The sequence below is a fragment of the Armigeres subalbatus genome, chromosome 3 (assembly GCF_024139115.2).
Source record: "Armigeres subalbatus isolate Guangzhou_Male chromosome 3, GZ_Asu_2, whole genome shotgun sequence".
NCBI classification, from domain to species: domain Eukaryota; kingdom Metazoa; phylum Arthropoda; class Insecta; order Diptera; family Culicidae; genus Armigeres; species Armigeres subalbatus.
Window position 1 is genome coordinate 398,393,837 of NC_085141.1, and position 23,209 is coordinate 398,417,045.

At 39.5% G+C, this 23,209-nt stretch overlaps 1 protein-coding gene across 1 annotated transcript in view; it reads left to right on the top strand.

The window, feature by feature from the left end:
- The first annotated feature begins 6,238 nt into the window (after nucleotides 1-6,238).
- Nucleotides 6,239-23,209, top strand: part of LOC134223010 (uncharacterized) — a 33,111-nt gene continuing 16,140 nt past the window's right edge. The window contains exon 1 of the mRNA XM_062702148.1: nucleotides 6,239-6,304. Within this exon, the coding sequence (XP_062558132.1) occupies nucleotides 6,239-6,304 (66 nt within the window). The remainder of the gene's footprint in view (nucleotides 6,305-23,209) is intronic.

The window sequence follows — 23,209 nt, forward strand, 5'->3', positions numbered from 1 at the left end:
GGAGACTTTCAGCCCTAGGCTGGCTCGTCTCCGAAATAAAAAAGTTGTTTTTTTTAGGTGTTAGAGGGTTAATAGTTGTGGAAGTGCTTTTCGGTGGTTATTTGGCGTTTCAGTCTATATTGTGAATGAAAAACAACTATATGTTTTTTTCTCCAACGTTTCGATCCTTATTGGATCTTTTTCAAGGATTCTGTAATTTAATTTTAACATTACAAACATTTACAACATAGTAGAACATTAACACATTACCGAAATTTTGGTTGTTTTTTCGTCAAGTATAGTTTTGTAACTTTTAACCGTCATTCCTTGTTTCGTTTTTCGTTCTTTTTTTTCGAAAAACTTTGAAATCAAATTTTAAATTTGTCAGAATTTGGACCGCAAATGCAGCAGAAAATGACCAAGTATTTAGACTTGACAATGTGAGAATGTTAGATAGGACGCACAAACCATCGAATCTCCCAATATTGGAAAGTTGCTACATTTATCAGGCGGGTGCTAAGCTGTCAAATGTTTGTTGCCTCCAATCGAGCGAATGCCGACGGCACTAACACTTCGCCGTAGTCTATGAAAAATAAACACTGCAGTGAGTGGGAATGTTCTCAAACGCACAAAGTTTGGATAAGGCAAGAAACCGGTCGTGAATCGTGCGAATGCTGGAGTGAATCTGCTGTAGTGCTTCTGAAAAGAAGAATCGTGCTCATGCTCCCGACGAGGAGTGTAAGTTTAACAGATCGAACCCCGCGAGTGTAAAGAACTTGATCGCTGAAATCGAAGTACAGAACTAGGTCCGAACCACCTCCCAGGGTTAACTTCCCTCCACGCCAAGCGGGCAAATTATTGTGTGCGCGTAGTCTGAGCCGATACCCTTGAGAAGAACCCATCTGCTAATTATGGTGTGGGCCATCGTAGCTCCCCTTAACTATCATCAGGCTGGGTGCCCCTCGGGAGTCCTTGCTCTACCGCCTATTAGTACCTAAATGCTAACTTATAAGATTCCGAATAGAATCCTCCAGGAATTCCGACGAGAATATTCAGGGATTTCGTAGGCAATGTTCCAGGGATGTAGAAGCAAATCGTCGGATGATTCCGAAGCAATCTGTAGAGGGATCCCGAAGAAAATCGTGGAGAAACTCCGAATCAATCCTCAATAGATTCCGTAAAGAATTCTCCAGCGATTCCGAAGGGAATCCTCCATGTATGTTTAAGCAAATCGTTGAAGGTTTCCGAAGCAAATTCGGGGGATTCCGAAGCAAATCTACGAGGGATTTCGTAGTAAATCATTAAGGGAGTCCGTAATTAATCTTTTAGGAATTCCGATGGCTTGCCACTCATTTCATTATGATAGGCTGAATATGTCTTCAAACTTTTTCAGTTATTCATTATGCTATATGTTGAAAGTTTATATTACTTTTTAGTTATTATTAAATTATTATATTATTACTTATTACTATATTACTTTTCAAATCCTAGGGGGGCTAATTTTTTTTTCAAGAACGGGGTAAGCACACCCCCGCCCTCCCTTTGAAAATTTGGTCATTTGGCAAGTGTCGCTCGGCTGAATTAGTTACTTTGCCAAAAAATCCATTTAGCCGAATAGGTTATTTGGCAGAAAAAGCTGTTTGGCTGCAATGTTTGTTTTGCAGAGCCAAATGACTCTTTTTGCCAAACGAAAATTTCTACCAAACGGCATTTTCGGCCAAATTACAATTTCAGTCAAATACACTGTAAGGGCAAACAACTTTTTCGGTCAAATTACCAATTCGGCCGAATGAGCATTTCGTCTGTTTGCCGCTCTCCGCCAATTGTTATTTTCGGTCAAACTATTTCGACCTAATACCGTATCGGACAAACGTTTAATTCGGCCTAATGGAATTTGGCCTAACCTGCTATTCTTGACTTTTGGCCAAACGACAGGTACACAGAAAAAAATGTGCTAACAAAAATTATGCACTTTTAATCGGAAAAGTAGCTAATTTTCGTTAAAATAAAAGATTAATAACTTTGAACGAAAGTTATGCGTAGTATTTCCCATCTTTTCTGAGTGTAATTTTAAAAGTTTTCTTTTCAATTTGACTGGTTAACTGCTGTCATAGAATTTGACAACACGAGCTTTAAAAAATCACTTGGACTGTCAACTGATTCTTTTTATCTCTTCTGTCTTCTGTTGTCTTCAATTTTTGCCAGCTACGATAGTTACCGCGCAAGTTTACTTTTCAAAGTTCCGAAAAGAAATACTTGATTCTCTTCAGTTTTACGCGTTTTACGTTTTACGGACGACATAAGAATCTATTTAAAAACCAGAAATGGTTCCCATTTCGTGTTTTTGCCTGCACATGGTAAGTACCTTCGTCGAGAAGATCTGAATAATCGAATATTAATGATTTGTTTATTTACCATCCATTTCGATAGCTGCGGGCATACGGTTCAACCTGGAAACACAAATCAAGACATCGTCGGAACGCCTGTGAAGAAAATGCATACAATCGTCACGAGCTGCTGTTGGGCGTAACAAACGGAAAAGCGCACGGGTGATGTTTTGCTGCTGATAGTAACTCTCGATCCCTACCGGATTTCCCGCAGCAGCGTTGAAAAAGTCTTCGAAACAACGTTCTGCCACAACAAAAATACAAATTATTTAAAATTATTGAATATAACAATGAAATAAAAAGAATTTAATTTCAAAGGAAAGGGTGAATTGAAGAAAAGTTTTGGGAGGTTCTTTTTTGGTTAAATATTTTTCATTTTGCAACGAGTTTGGGAATAAAAATATAGCACTCTCATTTTCAACAGTGTGATTATTTGGATTTGACAGTTCTACAGTTTTAGCTTGAATATTCAAACTTTTAATTTCAGAGCAATACGTAGCTTTCAAACGATGGTTATTGTAAAAGTTGGCATACTTTTATTTTAAACATACCCAACTCTCTACGAAAATAACCAACGACACTTTTTATTTTAACCAACGGTTTTCTTAATTTTATTAATGATTTTTCTTTCTGTGTAGGGCCATTTAGCCGATAGAAACAAGGCCGAAAGGCGTTTGGCCGAATATGTAATTTGGCCAAACCATTAGGCCAAATCTGATTTGGCCGACAATTTTATTCAGCTGAAATGGACATACGGCCTTATAACTTATTCGGCCAAACAACCGTTGTATAACCGTTTCTGAAGATTTTTTGATAGAAAATTTAAAAAATCCCATGTAAATTCCAATGAATTTCCTATGAAAATTTCGACCAATTTCAACGGCAGTTGAAATCCAACTTTTATGTTAATGTCCACATTTTGACCAATTTCGAAGAACACTTGACAGAAGCTTTCCGTGGATTTTCCGAACATTTCCCTGTGGAAACTTGAAACAATTTTCTTTAGAAATTCCAAAGTGCTTCCTTGGAAATTCCAAAGAATTCTCAAAACTTTAAAGTAGTACCTATGGAAAATAATTTTCAAATGAATATTTTGGAGAAGCTCAAATAATTTCCGGGAGAAGTCCATCAGATTCGAAATTCTTGCGTTGAAGTTTTGAAAACATCCTGAAAAAATGTTAAAAAATCTTCAAGAAACGGGCGTAAAAATACTCCACGCCGATTCACGCCACCGCCGCCGCCGTCGACCAAAATTCTGGCAAACGCCGCCGATTTTCGGACCGGCGCACACCTCTAGTCCGAACTCTGACAAATTTAAAATTTGATTTCAAAGTTTTTTGAAAAAAAGGGACGAAAAAAAAAACAAGAAATGACGGTTAAAAATTACAAAACTGAACTTGACGAAAAAACAATCAAAATTTCGGTAATGTGTTAATGTTCTACTAGTTGTAAATATTTGTAATGCTAAAATTAAATTACAGAATCCTTGAAAAAGATCCAATAAGGAAAATAACCACCGAAAAGTACATTGCTAACAGTCGACATAATTCAAAGTTGTGGAAGTGGTTAATGAACACTAAGCTATTAATAGATGATCCAGTCTCGGGATGATAGTCTCTATGATAAAAATAATAATAAAAGAAACACTAAGCTGCGATGGAGGTGGCAATGTTACAGTGGAGGAAGTATCGCACGAAATAAGGAACTCGCTTTGTGAACAGATTGCTATCAATAGAAGTTGAGGCGTCTCTCATATTTCAAGTCAAAATACGATCCCACACCAATCATACATCCCCCACTTGCCTACATGCAATAGAGCACCAACTCGTGTCCATTTTGGCATTCAATTGTCAGCTCGACTCATCCTCCAACCCACTTAAGGCCTGTCGACTATTCCATGTAAGTCATTTCCACTTAGAATCCTGTCACTTCATTCCACTCAGAGAACGAACGACTCTTGTAACGCCAATAAAGCACCCTGTTTCTGCGCTGGTTGTAGTAAAGTGCCCACTAATTCATTCTTCCGAGCGGTTCCCGTCCTCCTTCTGCGAGACACTTGGTAATAAATAAGCACTAATTGCACGGCTGTTGTTGCCGTTGTTGAGGGTGAGCGGAATTATTGCTCCGAAACAAATGGTTGCCTTTCGTCAGGTTGACAGCCCCTCTGGTTGGGGGCGATTTAATACTGGGAAATGATTCACAGTCACCGCGGTATGATTTCCTACTAAGCAACAACGCTCGGAAAAAGTCAGGCTCAATTAAAGTCATCGCTACGTCATCTCGTATCGGCCAAAAATGGCCATTGACGACGACGGGTCCGATCTAGACCCGTCGCGAAGTCGTCGCTTTCCCGCCCAGCATGATAACGACAATTTAATTTGATCAAATAACGAGCTGCCATGGTGCGGCACATGCCGCGCCAATTGACCACCGCCCAGGTGCAATTGCACGGAAAATAGATTTTTTTTGTGCCTTTTGGGTGTGCTACCGTTCACTGTCGCGGCGACGGTTGCATAGCTCTGGCATTGCTACAAAGACCACACACGAAGGTGGGCCCGCGAACGGCGAAAATGTCGCAACCGAAGGCGGCAAAAGGGCAGTGTCTAGTTCCTCTGTTCTAAGGCTCACGTTGGTTGCTCAAAATACAGTTCGTGCATTGGAAGATAATTATCGACAGCTCGTTGCGTTTGCGCGCCGCAGTTGATTAGAGGCAGCGTTGTTGCGTTTCGGTGCATGGTTGGTAGGTACGCGCGCGCGTCTGACAGGTCAAGATTGTGACATGCACGTGAGTTTGGCAAGTTGTGATAATTATGGTTGCGGATGGTTAAGTAGAGACCGTTAGGATATGTGGAGATATATTAAGAACGGTGCAGTTCTTTCTGATTGAGGGATACCACCTCATTCTGGTTAGCGGTTGGATGCACGGCTACAAGGCAAAACCATGTTGAAGGTGACTGGGTTTGTTTTATTGGCCCGCTCTTGGAAATTTTCTGGTTGGAAATGGTCTCGACTCCCCTGGACAAATATGAAAGTATCATCGGGCTAGCCTGATGATACAAATATGCAACAATGGTGACTTGGCTTAGAAACCTCGTAGTTAATAACTGTGCACGTGCTTATGAACATTAAGCTGTGAGTTGGCAATGTCCCAGTGAAGGATATATTGCTAACAAAGATGAAGAAGATTTTACTTTACGAAACAGGGAAGAGATGATAAGAATTTGATCATATCTCAATTGCTCTTTTCAAAAGCTTCACAATGAAAAATTATTAATAATTGAAAGCTATGAACCCGACGTTGCCACTGAAACCGATCCCGACATCTGTGGCGATCTGGTTTTCTATCATCACTGGCGCACCGCCGCCGGTTCCTAACGAAAGCGCTCCTAATCATTGAAGAAAGCAACGTACGAGCAGCACTTCCAATATAATGGTCAAATGTTTTCGCCTTATTCTTGTTTTCGATCGTTGCCGAACCTTAGTCAAAGTCTACTAACGCAACTAGACATCGCGAAAAAAAAACAGGGTGCAAAAACGAATGCAATCGCCTCACGGCAAGAAATTGATCGATAGCAGAAAATTGACCGAACCGCGCGAAATTGAATAAGTGGTTTCGCTTATACGATCTGTCAAAATAAATCAATCATCGGCGGTTATTGTGGAGATTATTCGTTCGGATCGGTTTCAATGAAAAGGATAATCTCCCATTTGTTACGCCTGTGAATAAGTTGCGAACAGTTCAGTCTTGAGGAGGTCGATTTCAAAGTCGAACGCTCCAGATATGCAACTGCTTTGTCAATTGATTTCACATTCACTCACCGTGAGCACTAATCCAAATTAATTGCTAAATTACCCATTGAAATGCATACGCAATGGCTGCTGATAAGTGGTGCAAGGTTGCACTGCACAAAGCTGGCAATCTCGCTCGAAGTCAGTCGGTAATTCACCGTAAGCAAATCCGATCTCAGGGTCATTGTCATCCAGTAACCGAGAGTGGAGAAGCATCGTTCGTTCCGCAAATTGCGCACCCGGTCAGAATTATGATGATAATGAAGCCCGGAAGGTCGAGGGTCGTAAAATTTTACGAGGGTGCAAATCGCGACACTTTTCCCCTCGCAGAAAAATACGACCCTGATAAGTTCGAAGCACGCTGCCCTGGCCAGGTAATAGGTATGCAAATGCGTGAGATTTAGTACCCGTCTGACGTGGGAGGCTATTTGGGGTGATAAGTTTTACGATGATTCGGTTGGATGACTTTGCGCCAATAATTCGATCATAATTTGTCGGTTATTTTTCGGCTTTTAATTATACCTTCCGCAGGGGCGTTCCAAACATGAAGATTTAACAACTTATCAGGTCCCTATCAAATAACACTCGTTAAATTTATTACTAGATCTATCCGCTCATTATAATTGGTGGAGAAGCTTGAAATTGCGACGACATAATTGAACGCTATGCCAGAGGGGGTGTTTGTACAAACGGTGCCAGCCAAAGTTCGTTTATAGAGTTTCAACAAATTTCAGGAGGGCTGGCATCCGTTGGTGATCATAAAAGAAACTCATCATCGTCATTAATTACATCCATCTTATATCGATAAACAGTGAGTTCCCAGCAGTGATTTTTCATCGGTTATTCAGAAGAAGTCCACGAGTGTAGAATTTCCTATCAATAATGTGCGGTGATGTGGCTGAAAAATTAATAACTCCATGGATACGCGATGATGATGCCAATGCAGTGTCGCTGCAGAAGGCATTTGGAAGCAAATTAATCGATGGTAGTTGATGACGACGATGCAAGGTTAGAGTTGCATTCAAACATTCATGGGATTTTTAATTTCGATTCAAGCGTAGTCATTAGGCGTTGACTCAGAACGGATGCTTGTTCGATTAGTCTGGTGGGGGTTTTAACTCACTTTTGAATTGAATCATACATGAGTTTTGAGAATTTGGATTTGCGTGAGGTTGAGGTATGCCAGCCTGCAGTTTTAAGAACAATCTTCAATGCGAGTTCATAATACACTCAACCCACTTTTCCCGGCAGTTTTTTATGCGTCACTTCGTTTTACGGCCCCCTTTTTACGGCACGTAACGTAAAACAGAATTTGAAACATTATTGACATCCAAAAGTAAGCCTATGAGAAGGCAGTCTTATGAACCCAAAGAACAAAGTAGATGTATATTCATCATTTGCCTTCAATAATTGTTCCATTCCAGGTCCTCAAATTTCTACACGCGCAACCAAAGACCTAAGGTCTACAAGCGTAACGAACGAGCTGTCTTTTTAAAAATGGTTCATGCCCTATTTGATATATTAAACCAAATTCCGTTCCAGGTCATCCAAGAATTCCCTGCAGTCTTTAGGTCAACGCGCGTAACCGAAGAGCTTTTATCTCTTTTCAAAAATGACTCATGCCCTATATGATCTATTAAACCACAGATAACAGATATTTAGGCTGGTATACCATACGTGTGTTGATTTAAATGCATTCAACATTTCGAACACGTTTCCAAACTCAATATTCCTTAAGCAGCCGTTTCTTTCCAGGTCACCCAACTCCCAAGTCTCCTCAGCCGCGGTTTCTACCCAAATATGTCCTATGATTATTTGTCATTCACTTGCGTCTCAAATGTAGGCACATGAGTTGTTCTAAGATATCCAAATTGTTCTGGAGTTTGAATCAAATGAACTACCAAATCAACCAAGTCTTCCTTGATGTCTCTAGCCACTAGAGTGGGTCGTCATGGTCATGTTTTCAAATCAATGGTTTTTCGAAGCCATTCTGGGTCCTGAACAACTGTGCAGAACTTGGGACCGATTGGTTGCTTCCTCGCTTTCCGCATCGCGTTTGTAGTTTGTATGGAAATTAGTATGGGAGAACGTATATTTTTGCATTTTTACCGCTAGAGGTTTCAGTTTATCGTAAACCAAGTGGCACATTGCGTTAAAGTAGAACCCAAAGGATGCCGAAAAACTTTGCTGAAGAAGGCACGTTGCTGGAACGTCCACGAAAAAAGTTATAACGCTTTGAACATTGGGTGTTCAAACCATGTGCAAAAAATCGTTTATTCTGCCAGCACTGCCGTACTACGTAGACCAATAATTTAACTGAGAGTTTTTTTTTCAAAATAATTGATCTTATATGGCTTTAGAGCTAATGGGAGCTATCCGGAATTATTTCACAAAGAAAAAAAAAAGATAAGAAGGAAGATGGGTTTTGCCCTTCGATAACCATAGGTTGTCCGGTAGTGCTGGCAGAAACATTGATTTCTTGCATATGGTTTGAACAATCAATTTTCGAAACGTAATAACATTTTTTGTAGACCTTCCAGCTACGTACCTTCTCCGGCAAAGTCTTTCGGCATCTTCCAGACTATATGCTAACGTATTAAGTCACGTGATTGATAATAAATTGAAGTCGCTAAGAGCAAAAATGTAAAAAAGTACGTTTTCCCATACTAATCTCCATGTAAATTTAAAACGCGATGCGGCATGCAAGGTTGCAACCAATCGAGCCCATATTTTGCACAGTTGATTGGGGTGTCAAAACGATTCAGAAAAACCTTGATCTCACTTAATCGGACGAAGTTTGCGTTTTTTCCATACAACTGCGCCCCACTCTACTAGCCACGTTAACCACCCAATTATGTCCTCCAAGTATTTGTCTTTCACTTGCGTCTCAAATCCAGACATATGAGATGTAGTAAGGTCTCCAAATCTTCCTGAAGTTTGAATCAAATGATCTACCGAATCAATCAAGGCTTCCATGATGTTGTTACTGCAAATCTCTCAACTTCATCGGGAGCACACGCATACTCGCCGATGAGCTCAAGGACCGTGGACTCGGCATCGTAGCGCTGCAGGAGGTTTGTTGGAAGCCATCAATGGTGCGAACGTTTAGAGGTAATCATACCATCTACCAGAGCTGCGGCAACACACACGAGCTGGGAACAGCTTTCATAGTGATGGGCGATATGCAAAGGCACGTGATCGGGTGGTGGCCGATCAATGAGAGAATGTGCAGGTTGAGGATCAAGGGCCGGTTCTTCAACTTCAGTATAATCAACGTCCATAGCCCACACTCCGGAAGCACTGATGATGATAAGGACGCATTCCACGCGCAGATGGAACGTGAGTACGACAGCTGCCCAAGCCACGACGTCAAAATCATCATAGGAGATTTGAACGCTCAGGTTGGCCAAGAGGAGGAGTTGAGACCGACTATTGGAAAGTTCAGCGCTCACCGGCTGACGAACGAAAACAGCCTACGGCTAATTGATTTCGCCGCCTCCAAGAATATGGCCATTCGCAGCACCTACTTCCAACACAGCCTTCCGTATCGGTACACCTGGAGGCCACCACTGCAGACAGAATCACAAATCGATCAGGTTCTGATTGATGGACGGCACTTCTCCGACGTTATCGACGTCAGGACATATCGTGGCGCTAACATCGACTCTGACCACTATCTGGTGATGGTTAAACTGCGCCCAAAACTATCCGTCATCAACAATGTTCGGTACCGACGACCGCCGCAGTACGACCTAGAGCGACTGAACCCAAGTAGCACAAGCAACACCTTCCTAAAAGCACCTTGTTTCTATTCAGTTTCATTAAAGGCATTGGAAAAACATCAAAGCACGAAAAAATTGCATCGATATGTCAAAAACGTTCGAATTGTGATCAATGTTTCATTAAAATTGCAATGCAGTACGTGTTTGACATTTCGAAACAAACAAACAAAAAACACTGCACTTCATGTTGCAAACACGAAACAAAATCATTAAGTTGCATATTTTTTACCATGTAACTTCAATGCGTCTTTCAAAATTTAATTGTTTGTTTAAATTAAATTGCAGATAAGTTTAATGTATCTTCATGTTTAATTTAATTTTTTGATCAAAAAACATAATTTGCATCATTGGTTTGCCGTTTCGACTCTAGCATAACTTCTGACAAGGGCGTAAGTTAAAACACCCGACTTGGATATAAATTTACAATGTTTTGGAAACTGATATGTGAATGTATGTATTACATATGTACATTACGTGGAAGATATTGATTTAAAAAATGTATTGGAGGTAATCCCCGGAATATTGGCAATTAACTTTGATTGAACTGAACCTGAGTTTCGTGCTCTTGCCTACGCAATGTTATCGGGTCTGAGCTTGACGACCGACTGGCAAATAGCTCACACTACCTCACTTGATCAGTACAGTTGCTGATGAAGAATGTGTGGGCGCCAGACATTCCAAATGCTCACGCTCCTCTAATGTGAACGTGTACTATACACATGTGAAAGTGTTGGCTTGACAAATGGATTGCGAGTGATTTGACTATGCGTCCAATTTGGGAATCCCGAGCTCATTCAGTAGCCACTAGGTTGCGGAGGCTTCCGCGCCTCTTGAAAGGAGGCTTCCGTAGGAGGTCCTTCGTAGCTTAGTTGGTTAAAGCACCAGTCTAGCGTACTGAGGGTCGTGGGTTCGAGTCCCATCGAAGGGAAAGTGGTTACCCGCAATACATTTTTCAAATCAATATCTCCACATAATGTACATATTCACGTATGAGTTATCACAACATTGTAAACAAATGTAAGTTTGAACTACTAGAAAATGATCTCCGTTTTCCTTGTATGAATAAAATATCAGTCGAAAGGTCGCTTGTTATGTTTTTTCATAATCGTTATTATGGTGTCTTTTTAATCAAAGAATTAAGTTCACTCGGTGCGATTTGATAGAGCCCCGATGATATGAATAATGGGCCTGAAAGCTAAAGGGATATAAGGCTCTCCAGAAAGTTATCTAAAAATTTCATTATTCCATCAAACTTTCCAAATCAAATTAAAAGCAAACATCATGCTTCCTACTTAGAGGACTTTTGGAGGCTTCCGAGCCTCTTGAAAGGAGGCTTCCGAGCCTCTTGAAAGGAGGCTTCCGAGCCTCTTGAAAGGAGGCTTCCGAGCCTCTTGAAAGGAGGCTTCCGAGCCTCTTGAAAGGAGGCTTCCGAGCCTCTTGAAAGGAGGCTTCCGAGCCTCTTGAAAGGAGGCTTCCGAGCCTCTTGAAAGGAGCCTTCCGAGCCTCTTGAAAGGAGCCTTCCGAGCCTCTTGAAAGGAGGCTTCCGAGCCTCTTGAAAGGAGGCTTCCGAGCCTCTTGAAAGGAGGCTTCCGAGCCTCTTGAAAGGAGGCTTCCGAGCCTCTTGAAAGGAGGCTTCCGAGCCTCTTGAAAGGAGCCGCATTTTTGATGTAGGACTACGTCTGTCGTTTCTATATTGGGGTACACTTTACGATTTTGAAATTCGGGTACCGTCACGAAAATATGATAGACTTGTAACTTTAATATCTCAGCCGTTTCTCGATGGATTTTCATTTTATTTGGACCATTCGATCAAGGATGAGTCAACGCTTCTTTGTATTCATATGAAAATACTGATTTGTAACTTTTTAGGATCGATGATTGATAAAAAGTTTAGAAAAAGGTGAAACAACCAATCACGTACATGCATCACTAGCACAGACATCAAAAATCAATCATTTGCCAGTTTGGATCTAGTCCTCAGTTTGAACAAGATTTCACGCAGAGCGGACGCATCGAAGCGATCGCAACGGAGCGGACACAGCATCATGGAGGCGCTGGTACTATTTTCAACAGAAATCCATTGCATTGGTAGTGGTCCTCGGTGTGTTGCTGCAAATCACTCAACCTCAACGAACCAGCATTTCATATGAAGAAAGCGTTGACTATAAAAATAGCACTTTTTGTTAAGAAAATTATTTTGAGCTTTCTAGTGGAATGTCTTCATTTGTCATAAAACGAGTTTGTACAATCCCATTTAATTCCATTACTTAATTGTACCTTTGCAAATACGTATTTCGACCTCAACTGTAAGGTCGTCTTCAGTGTCTCGTACTTGACTCGACTTCTCGAGTCGAGTCATGTACGAGACACTGAAGACGACCTTACTGTTGAGGTTGAAATACGTATCTGTCAAGGTACAATTAAGTGGTGGAATTAAATGGGATTGTACAAACTCGTCTTATGACAAGTGAAAATAGCACTGTTGCGATCTGAAACTGAAAATTTATTACACATTGTGGTGTTAGTTAGTTGTAGGAACGGCGCATGGGGAAAGAAAATTGGTTCTTCTCAGGACCAGCATTTTCTGAAAAGAAATGTTGGATTGCGAAAATGGACTATTTCGGTGGCATCGGCGTTTGGCGTGGAAGCCTGGTTTCTGTTAGTGATTCCATCTATTCAAATTTATTGCATCATCTACCTCCAACGCGATCTCAAATTCGCTAGTTACGATTGAGTTTTGCAGAAAGAAAGTTTATTTGGGATAGTCGGATCAACTTTATTTTGAATTATAAAGTGACGATCGCAGCAAGCAGCGGTGGAGTTTGGATCACTTTTTCTACGCGTGACGTTTTCTTTAAACTATATTTTTTTCAATGCGTGTCTGAACTTGATAACCTGAATTTGACCGGAATATATAGTGACTTTACATTAAGTGCCGATTCTTAAAAGTGGCGGTGAAAAGATCGATAGTGCCAAATAGTTTGGATGATTTCGATCCTTAAAATTCTTACTATTTGACTGCATGGATATTGCTGAAGAAATCTAACAGACTGAAAGCGGAATCTATCAGACTAGAAGGAACGGTACATCAACACAGAATTCAAGCTAAGTAGCTAGTAGTCATCTTCAATAATTTACAGATTTGCAAAATAATCTTTTCAAGCGTGATTACACTACGTATTGGAACAAAATACCTGTTTCGGGAGCCTTTTTCGAAACCAGTTTATTTTGAATGTGAACATTCATATGCATAATTATACACACATTGTACCATATAAAAGATTTACCTAAGAAATTCACATATTTTATGTGTTATCCAAACAGTATTTTTTCTTGTTTTCCAACAGAAGATGTTTCTTGTTTCTTGTAATCCAACAGGAGATGTCGACTAAATGAAATATATTGGTATTCCAGAGAAATGGAATTGAAAAATGTAGTGCCAAAAAATCAGTTTGAATCGGTTTAATATCAGATTAACCCCTACAAGAGCCAATTTCTCAATAAATATTTGAATATTAATTAAATCCAATGTAAGGAGGCTCAATTACGTAAAATAGTAATACGAGTAAATCTTCAGTTATGTTGGCATATTCGTTTTGAGTAAGCAAATAGTTCGCGCGGGCCGATTTTGTTGATTTGTGCGGTCGAAATGAAAAAAAATCAGTGCCTGTTTTGTCGTGTTTCTGCTCAGTAAGCAGATAGTTCGTACGCATCATATCAGGGGGGAAGGGGAATTTAATTTAATTTCTTTTTGCTCTTTTTTCGTTTCAGAGAGCGAGCAAAGGCGCTTAAACCTAGGCTATTAGCCAGGGCAAGGCTAATACCTTCGCCCCATCCGAGGAAAATCATCGGCAAGGATAATGGAGTGACATAAATTTCTTAGCAAAGTCACTCCCAACGTATTTCCACAAATTTTCTATCATTTGCTTATAATGATACTCCTAAACCACATACCCTACCCACCATCCAATTCCTTGACATCTATGAGGGCGTCGGTGAGTCGCTGGCCTCTCGTTAAGTAGATGTCATATCATCATTTCCTTCCCTTTCCTAGTAACGGAGAAGATGGGCGTGGCCGGCAATGATAGCTTTCATGTTTTATCATTTTGGACCCCAATTGGATTTCCATTGAATCCCAAATGGAAATCCATAAGCAATTGGGGTAAGAAAGGTAAAGAATATACATGACAATTATCAGTATGCAATCTACGAAATACTCCGTTACAACGCAACGCAACGCAACGCAACGATAGTCGGATCAACTTTATTTTGTATGAAGTGGTGGCTTTTATATAAAATCGATGAAGATGCCGTCTTAGTGGAAACTATCGACAGCAACCAGCCATCGGCGAACGTCGCTCGGACAGACAGATGCCAAGTTTTGTATTATGAAGAAACTTCGTCTTGAGTCAAATTTTTGTTGTTATTATTCGCAACAATACACATCTTAGATAACTAACAGCACATAACCAAATTCAGAATCTTGCGAGAAAATTTCATAAGATTCTTTGAATTTGTCATTCTCCAAACGGTCTGTTGTCTGCGGAATCCCTGTTGCTTTCCGGCGCGCGCGAGCCATTTTTATCGGGATTCCGTAAAGAGCGGTTCTACCAAATTTGATGCAGCGGAGCGGACACAGCAGCACGAAGGCGTGGGTAGCACCAGTGGCAATATTGAAAATTTATTTCACATGGTGGAGGCTTAGCGAAAAATCATCGAGTGGCTGTCGGACAACTTCAACGCAAGATTCCGAAAAGCATTTGGATGCACTTAGTTATTGGAGAGGCGCATTGGGAAAAGAAAATTGGTTCTGGTTCTGTGAGTGATTCCATCCATTCAAACAAATTTATTGCATCATCCCTTCCATCGAGCGCTTGTAATTCTGCTACCGAAGAGTAGCTTTCTGCCGTCGCAAAACGATTAAATTTTGCACTGTGAAGAAAATTTATCTCGAATTGACCTTCTTTTGTATAAAATATTGGCTCGGAAAAAAATGATTTCAATTCCAACGACTAACAGAAACAAAATCAAATAATCTTGCCAATAAATTTCACTTTCCGCCGATGACGGCCAAATCGATGAAGACGCCAATACCTTGTCTTGGATAAATAGTTTAAGTCCTGAAAAGAACTATGTGTAATTAATTCTTGAAGTTCTCCTCACTTTGCCACGTACGTTCCCAACGCGGGAGAAAACCAATATATTTGCGTTTGGTTTCATGCCACTTTTGATTCTGCTTATTGCTCCTTTATTTTCGGACATTTTTGAGGATGATTTCTTCTAGGATTGTGATATCCTCCACTGAAAGTCAGTCGAGTGGCTTCAGCGGCGATACGACCGATGAGTCATGTTAATTCCATGGTTAGAGACTCAAAGTCCATTTAACTGGGAGCAACTATTCGCCTTCTTGATTCAGTTGACCTTCGAGCAGTTTGCTCAATGTTAATAAAGAGACTCAAATTATTATCACAAATACCATCCATTTCGTATAGCTACGTAGTCCTACGCCTCCTTTGCGTACCACCCAATTGGGCTGGCCCTTTGAGTTTTTTTATTGAAATATGGTCTTTACAACCGATTATTTTCTACAACAAACAGCAACAAAACCAAAATAGGAATCTTGAAACAAAATTTCACTCAACTTAACTGTTGTCATGCATGCGAACCATTGTTTGCAGCGTATCCCTCTGTCGCGTGCTCGTAGCTCTGTTCCACGCTTACAATAAACTACGACTACTCGAAATTCGAGTAAAAGATATCACTTCAATAGAATGGTAATTCATTTATTGGAACGATTTGTGATAAACAAATGTGCTTATTTATCTGAGTGAATTTAACAGCAAACAGGTCCCTAGTTTGAGCGCGATCACATTTATTGAAGTAGTATCTCTTATGAAAATTTTAGCAGTCCCTATAAAAAATTTTTTGGATTTGACTCAATTTTAAGTAGTATATGTTTAGCGTGTACCGACGGCAATTTAGGTTGGAGACAGTACTCGTCGATAGAAAATCCTTCCGCACGCGATGGCATATGAGCAAATCAAACCACCTTCCTTTTGCCAGTGGAGATATATCAGCTTCCACAATGATATTCTTCCCTGCTCCTTCATACGGGAGCTTGGCAGAAGGAAGGTCGTGTGATATGTGCCATCACAAATATTGCCCTCCGCTCCCTTTCAAATCGACTACTATAAAAACAATCTTCATGCCTGCCGTATCCTAACGGAACTATCAATTCTATACTTTCGCCTCTAATTCTATCATGAACATGTACGTCCAAGTTTGGAAGATGATATTAGCATTTCCATATCATCATCAAAAATTAGAATTTTGAGAGAAAATTTTACTAGGCTGCTACTGACGCCATACCTACATGCGAATATATTTTTGCTGCGTCTCCTTCCGAAGCGCACTTGTTAAGGTTCCCCCAAACACACGCGATGCGACAGTCGCGACGCGATTCTATCGCTTGGCGACAGCGATTCTGTCGTCGGTAATATGGAAGCGTAAATACCAAATTGCTTGCAGCGACCAAACGATAGAATCGCGGCGACTAGTTGTCGCCGTCGCGGCGATGAAATCGCTTAGGTCTGGGGGAGCCTTTATTGCTGCCAAAAGCAACAGTCGCCCAGCGATTGTTATTGCACTTTGAACAAAATTCGTCCCGGTTCATTCTTCCTTTGTATGATGGTCCTGAGAGAATTGATTTATTTTCTATAATGCGTATTTCCAATCACTAACTGCATCAAAAGCCGAAGAGTTTCGTCCCATCAACATGTTGCACACATTAGAGAAAATTTTAGAACTTGTAGTTAAAGGCCAGCTAATTACATATTTAAATAGTAATAACTTGTTAATACCGGAACAATCTGGTTACAGGGAAAGTCATTCATGTGAAACTGCATTGAACTTGGTATTATCTAAATGGAAAGAAAATATGGAGCGTAAAGATACTATTCTAGCTGTGTTTTTGGATCTCAAACGCGCTTTTGAGACAATTTCTCGGCCCTTATTGTTGAAAACTGTGAAGCGTTTTGGAATTTCGGGTTCTGCATACAAATGGTTTGAAAGCTATTTGTCTGACAGATCCCAACGGACTGCTTTCAATGATTATGTGTCGTGTCCCGTGGAGAATGACCTTGGTGTACCACAGGGAAGTTTATTAGGGCCCCTTTTTATTCATTATGTACATTAATGACATGCGACGGGTCTTACGTTATTGTGATATTAATTTGTTTGCTGATGATACTGTAATATTCATTGCAGCTCAAAATCTGGAGGAAGCGATTGAACACTTGAATGAAGATTTGCATTCTTTAAGTAGATGGTTGAAGTACAAACAGTTAATATTGAATATAAGTAAAACAAAGTATATGGTTATTTCGCAAAATCGTTCAATTGATATTGTCTCTGTGAAAATTGATGACGAGACACTTGATCGCGTACGGGAAATTAAATATCTTGGCGTGATTATTGATGATAAATTGAAATTTGACAAACATATTGACAATGTCATCACGCAATGAGACGCAATGAGAAAACAGAACTGTGCAAAAAAAATCCTATTCGACTAAATGCTGATGTCATATTAGAAATTTGGAGACAGTACTCGTCGATAGCAAATCCTTTCGCACGCGATTGCATATGAGCAAGTCAAACCACCTTCCTTTTGCCAGTGGAGATATATCAGCTTCCACACTGATATTCTTCCCTCCCCCTTCATACGGGAGCTTGGCAGAAGGAAGGTCGTGTGATATGTGCCATCACAAATATTGCCCTCCGCTCGCTTTCAAATCGACTTCTATAAAAACATCCTTCATGCCTGCCGTATCCTAACGGAACTATCAATTCTATACTTTCGCCTCTAATGCTATCATGAACATGTACGTCCAAGTTTGGAAGATGATATTAGCATTTCCATATCAATGTCATCAAGAAAATAGGCAAGAAGTATGGAATCCTATGTCGACTGAAAAACGAATTAAATACAGCTAGTAAAATACAATTGTACAAATCAATCATCTCTCCTCACTTGGACTTTTGTCCTTCCATTTTGTTTTTAGCAAATCAGACACAAATAACGAGATTGCAGCGCTTGCAGAATAAGATTATGCGTTTGATTTTAAGATGTAACAGATTCACTTCCTCAACTTTTTTGTTGGATGCATTGCAGTGGCTCTCGGTGAAGCAAAGAATTGTGTATTTAACAATGGTGTTCATTTTCAAAGTAGTAAATGGCTTGCTGCCTCGATATTTGTGTGATCGAATTGAAAGAGGAAGTGACATTCATATAGATATAACACTAGAAACGCGGAAGATGTAAGAACACCCAACTTTTTGCATGGAGCTTCACAAAATTCTTTGTTTTTTAAAGGTATCAATGATTTCAATTCGACGCCTACACATATCAAACGTGCAACGACATTATCACAATTCAAGAGACTTTGTGTTTCACACGTAAAAGCTGTATTTTAAGCAGCTACTTAGTTGACTTTTTAAAAATCATTAATTATTGTATCTTGACGAAGTTTGACCTACGGATATTTTGTTTGAACAAATGTGTTTTTCAATTATTGAGGCACTAATAAACTATTTTGTTCGCCTCGATGATGATGATATATTTTATATTTATTGACGTAATTGTAATTTGACCTTTTTCTTGTGTAGTCTACAAAAGTTTGAGTCTCGCGTTTGAGCAGACATGAATGATTTTTAAATTTATGTACAGACTTGCGCTTTTTCTGCTGTTTCAATGATTCTGCGGATTAGTAATAGGCTATCTAGTAGAGTTTGGTTTCCGCGGTTGATACCGAAACTTTTGATATCGACGGAGCGGTAACACAAGTTTTGATTTTGTTGACAACGACATAGCTTATTAGATTATTATTGATGCTTTCGAGTGGCTAACGTTACTTGTAATAACATGAAACGCGATTCTTGGTGGAACTTTTGAAATCGGTGCGAGAGGTATCACAAGTTTTGCATTTTTATGAACTCGAAGCATCACTACTGATACTTATGAGAATCGGTAGATGAAATAAACAGTTTTTTACATTTATTATTTTTGCTGGATAGTAATGGAAAGTTATGAAATTTATATCTGTGATGGTAATCAGATCGTTTTTGTTTTGTTTTGCAAATCTGATTAAATTGTTGAAAAATTAAATTCAATTAATTATCTTAAAGATAAATCGTCTAGCTCAAACCTTTGTAGGGGTATGTGGCGGGACCATCATCATCATCATCATCAAAACCAGGGTCAAAATCGTGATAGAACATTTTACTACAGTGCTGCTGACACTGACGCCAGCCACTCGATAGTTTGTTTAATAGCTACAGATGCAGGAGCTACCGACCCCATCGTTCTGTCTGCTCTCCATGCCCGTATTACATGTCCACTCACCTTGGATTTTCGAACAGAAAGGACGCACGAGCATGGCCGAAAGGCCTATAACTTACATTTTCCCAGTAAGTTTTGTGAAATATTCACGTTACATCATATCTAAATTTCCTTTAGTTTCTATTTTGGAAAATGTGAAATGAAAATAAATATAGATTTTATAGGCTGCAGCACACTTCGGAAGATTCGCAATTTTATCTTAGGGCAAACTACGAATAAGATTCCTGGCGTTGGCATTTACTTCAAGTTTTGTAAAATTACTTGAAACACTACAATTTTTATCCGGCTCTTACGCCGCTTAGTAATTGGATTAGAAATGATGTTGTATTGCTCTGCAAAAGTGTTTTTTTTTGTCTATCTGCTCTGCGGGCATGACCCAAAGTTTAAAAGAAGCCCACAAATTAAATGATAAGCCTTAGCCCAGTGTTGATAAAAACTCAAATTCTCAAATCTCATCCACGATTCAAATCAAGCGGAAAGCAAACCTCACCCGACTCATGGCCCAGAGAATCGTCCATGATTCGACTCGCAATTTGCATCATTGCGTGATTTTTGCGTGTTCTTCTTCGTAACATTCATCGGAATAACTTTCTTTGCTTAAAACAATGAATAACAAATCCATACGTAAACATAAAATACACTTCGATTGGGTATTGACATTTTTTGGAGCGAAATAATTTTTCAGCGAATGAGCGAAACGATGCGATTCTGCGTAAAAAACTCATGCGTGATGTACTCCATGAAGAATCGCAAGCAAGTCAGCTCGTACATGAGGCTTCGATGAGTTAGATTTGAGCATCATTCTACCTGCTTTAGCCTGATTTTCTGATTCAGAAAACTGATCCAAATTTGAGTTGACACAGATGAGGGTGCTGTTAGTTAATTTATGAGCATGAGCATGATGACCGTGCATTTCGTAGTTGCTACTCCGTGATCGACCAGAACAATCGCAATTGCACAGGGAACCAATAGATGGAAGCATGGGATTTGCACTCCAACCTCAATGTGCGCAGTCCGAGAGCTCTAGTATTTTTGGATAGTCGATAACGGCGCTGGCCACGTCCTCACGGGGAAGGGAAGGAATTGATGATGCAGTCACTCGCCCACTGCAAGCCGAGAACACATCTGCACTCGCCACGAGTTCCTGCGGAATTTTATTGGAATCTTGGGGTTAAGGTTTTATGGCAGAGGTTCGTCTTGGTTAACGGGTTGCCAATGTGATAGTTATGAAAGGGTGGTGTAGTAGGGTGGGAATGACGGCTTTGGCAGGTTTTGTTCTATTATTTTCAGGGGGCTTTTCATGACTGATTATGCTCAAATTTGGCCTAAACATTCTTTGTATATCAAAGTATATTGTGGCCAATTTTCATAAAGTTTGGTCGACAACCCCCTGCCAATAATAGAACAAAACCTGCCAAAGCCGTCTTTCCCCCTATTCTAATTGGATGCCGAAACGAACTTTTTCGCTCATTACGAATTCTAACAGTTACCTGCTAGAACTAATCAAGTTGTGAAATTCTTGAGTGATAATTAAACATAAACAGAAAATGGCATCAATAGATTAACTAAATTCAATTTTAATGCTCGGTTGCCAAAGAAAGCATTTTCATTGCGAGCAATAGAAATTGCTATGTTAATAAAAGAAATGTGACATTGAAATTACAAACGCTATCCAGCAAAACTGAACTTTTTTCAAATTCAGCGACGAAAAATTTCGTGAGTACACTGAAAATGGTTGAAGGGAGTGACACACTATTGACTAGTAAATTTATGATAATATCTCTTATATTAAGTGAGCACCAATTGTCAGGGAATTCCTCCACATTTTTATGGGAAATTCTTCCAAATTAGACGAAATTTTATTTACTTCAACAACAGCCAATTCCAAGATTGTTACTTCTTGTGTTAAGAAAACTATAGTATAGCAGTATCATATTATGCAATACATTTGATATTCCTTCCTACTCTAGTTTGTAAGAAGGAGAAAATTCGGCAAATTTCGAAATTGTTCATTGCTATTTTTGATTGATGAAATTTGCCTTTTTTCCTTCAATGTATGATTTCGGTTTTATCCTATTATGAGAATGTTTAATTTTTTTTTTAAATTATATTGTTGCATTACTTAATACCTAAGGTAATTGCTTTATCCTGAATAATCATTGATAATTTCTTATTTTCTGGAAAATTCCTAAACATCCAGTAGATTTATTTATTTTGGCCCCAAGTAAAACCTCACATACATTGCATTGAAGAACAAGAAACAAACAGCTTCTTTCAAGGTAATATAGTCACTAAATTTCTTATGTTTTATCTTCTTGCGATAAGAATCTGACAACATGTATTTGAACACATGTTAATTCCCTTCGAATAAGTTAACAGACCAGTAATCAGAAGCCTAATCACCCAATTATCTTCATTAGCTGGGAACTTCAACGGAAGAAACCAGTTTGGAAGGTAGTCGTGGTTCTGTTGTCGTGCCAAAGTCGAAATTACAACGGTTCTAGAAAGGTAAGCTCTGGAACAGGAAGTACAAATAGATTTGAAAACGCATGTTTGGCTTATTTAGGGAGAACATGTAATGGTGCATATTTGTTGGTCCACATAACCATTTAGGTATCTATGTCAACTAATACTTTAGTTCTGAATTATATTGGATTGAAGCAAAACAATATTTCGTGTTTATGTAATGAAAGACGGGGCCCTCCTTAGCCGTGCGGTAAGATGGGCGGCTACAAAGCATGAAATACTAGAAAAAATGATAACTTGACTTAGAAACTTCGCAGTTAATAACTGTGGAACAGGTCGATGTCCCAGTGGGGGATGTAATGCCAATGAGGAAGAAGAAGAAATAATGGAAGAATCACAAAATTTTGTCATTCTCTACAAAACTTTTATTTTGTATAACCAAGGAAAAAAATATTTCTACTAAAATATGCCATCCATGGAATTTTCCACATCAACGATAGTGGCAGTGTGGTTAACGAAACAACCCAAACCTTTCCATCCAATGGACTTTTTTCATCTTCGCTATTGCTACCCGAGTAAAACATTTTTTTGTTTTGTTATATTTTTTTAAGTAGTTGTTGTTCTTACAAGAAAAGTTAAATTTACGTGGAAAATAATGCACATACATATTAATTTGACTCAACTTCAATTATCACACTTTTCGTGCGGGTTAACCCGGACCCCCGGCGGCGGCACAGCGCGATTGATTGTGTGTTTTGTAATCGATTTTGGGGCCGTTTCGCGGCCCATTAGGTTGGCACCGTCCATCCGTCGTGCACTGGTGGTCAGTTTGATGTCGGTGTGGTTTTGATTTTCCGGCAATCTGATTCATCTATCGCACGCAACAACTGATAAAGTTGATGGGTGGCGCCAAGGGTTGAAGATGAAAGGTGTGAGAGGGCTCGAATTTACTGATTGCTCATCGGACAGGTATGAAGTATTAAACATTGACTGAACACCGTTTTCCCGTGTGCAATATTGGTTTGTGGAATAATTTCGATTTTTATGTATTTGTAAAGCTGATTGGTTTCAGTTTAACACGGGAAGCAGTATATCAACGTAACCACCGTGAAATGATTCGGTATTATGCCACTGATTGTGGTAAAAATGGGAAAATTTGAAGCATTATGGACGATTTAGTCGAAAACCTGTTGCTAGTTGAAAGCCTTTGTGCATGATTGGATTATACTTGAATAGGTAAAATGATATCTATTTCCATGAATTCATAGTTGTTTACGGTGAATAGAATAATGCCATATCTGTAGAACAAGTAAGCATTTCACCCGAAGGTAGCCCAAAGCATGCATAGTAAAGGCGATAGTTTACAGAAGAACTTGTTTCTTCAAACACTTAACATGCTCAAATTA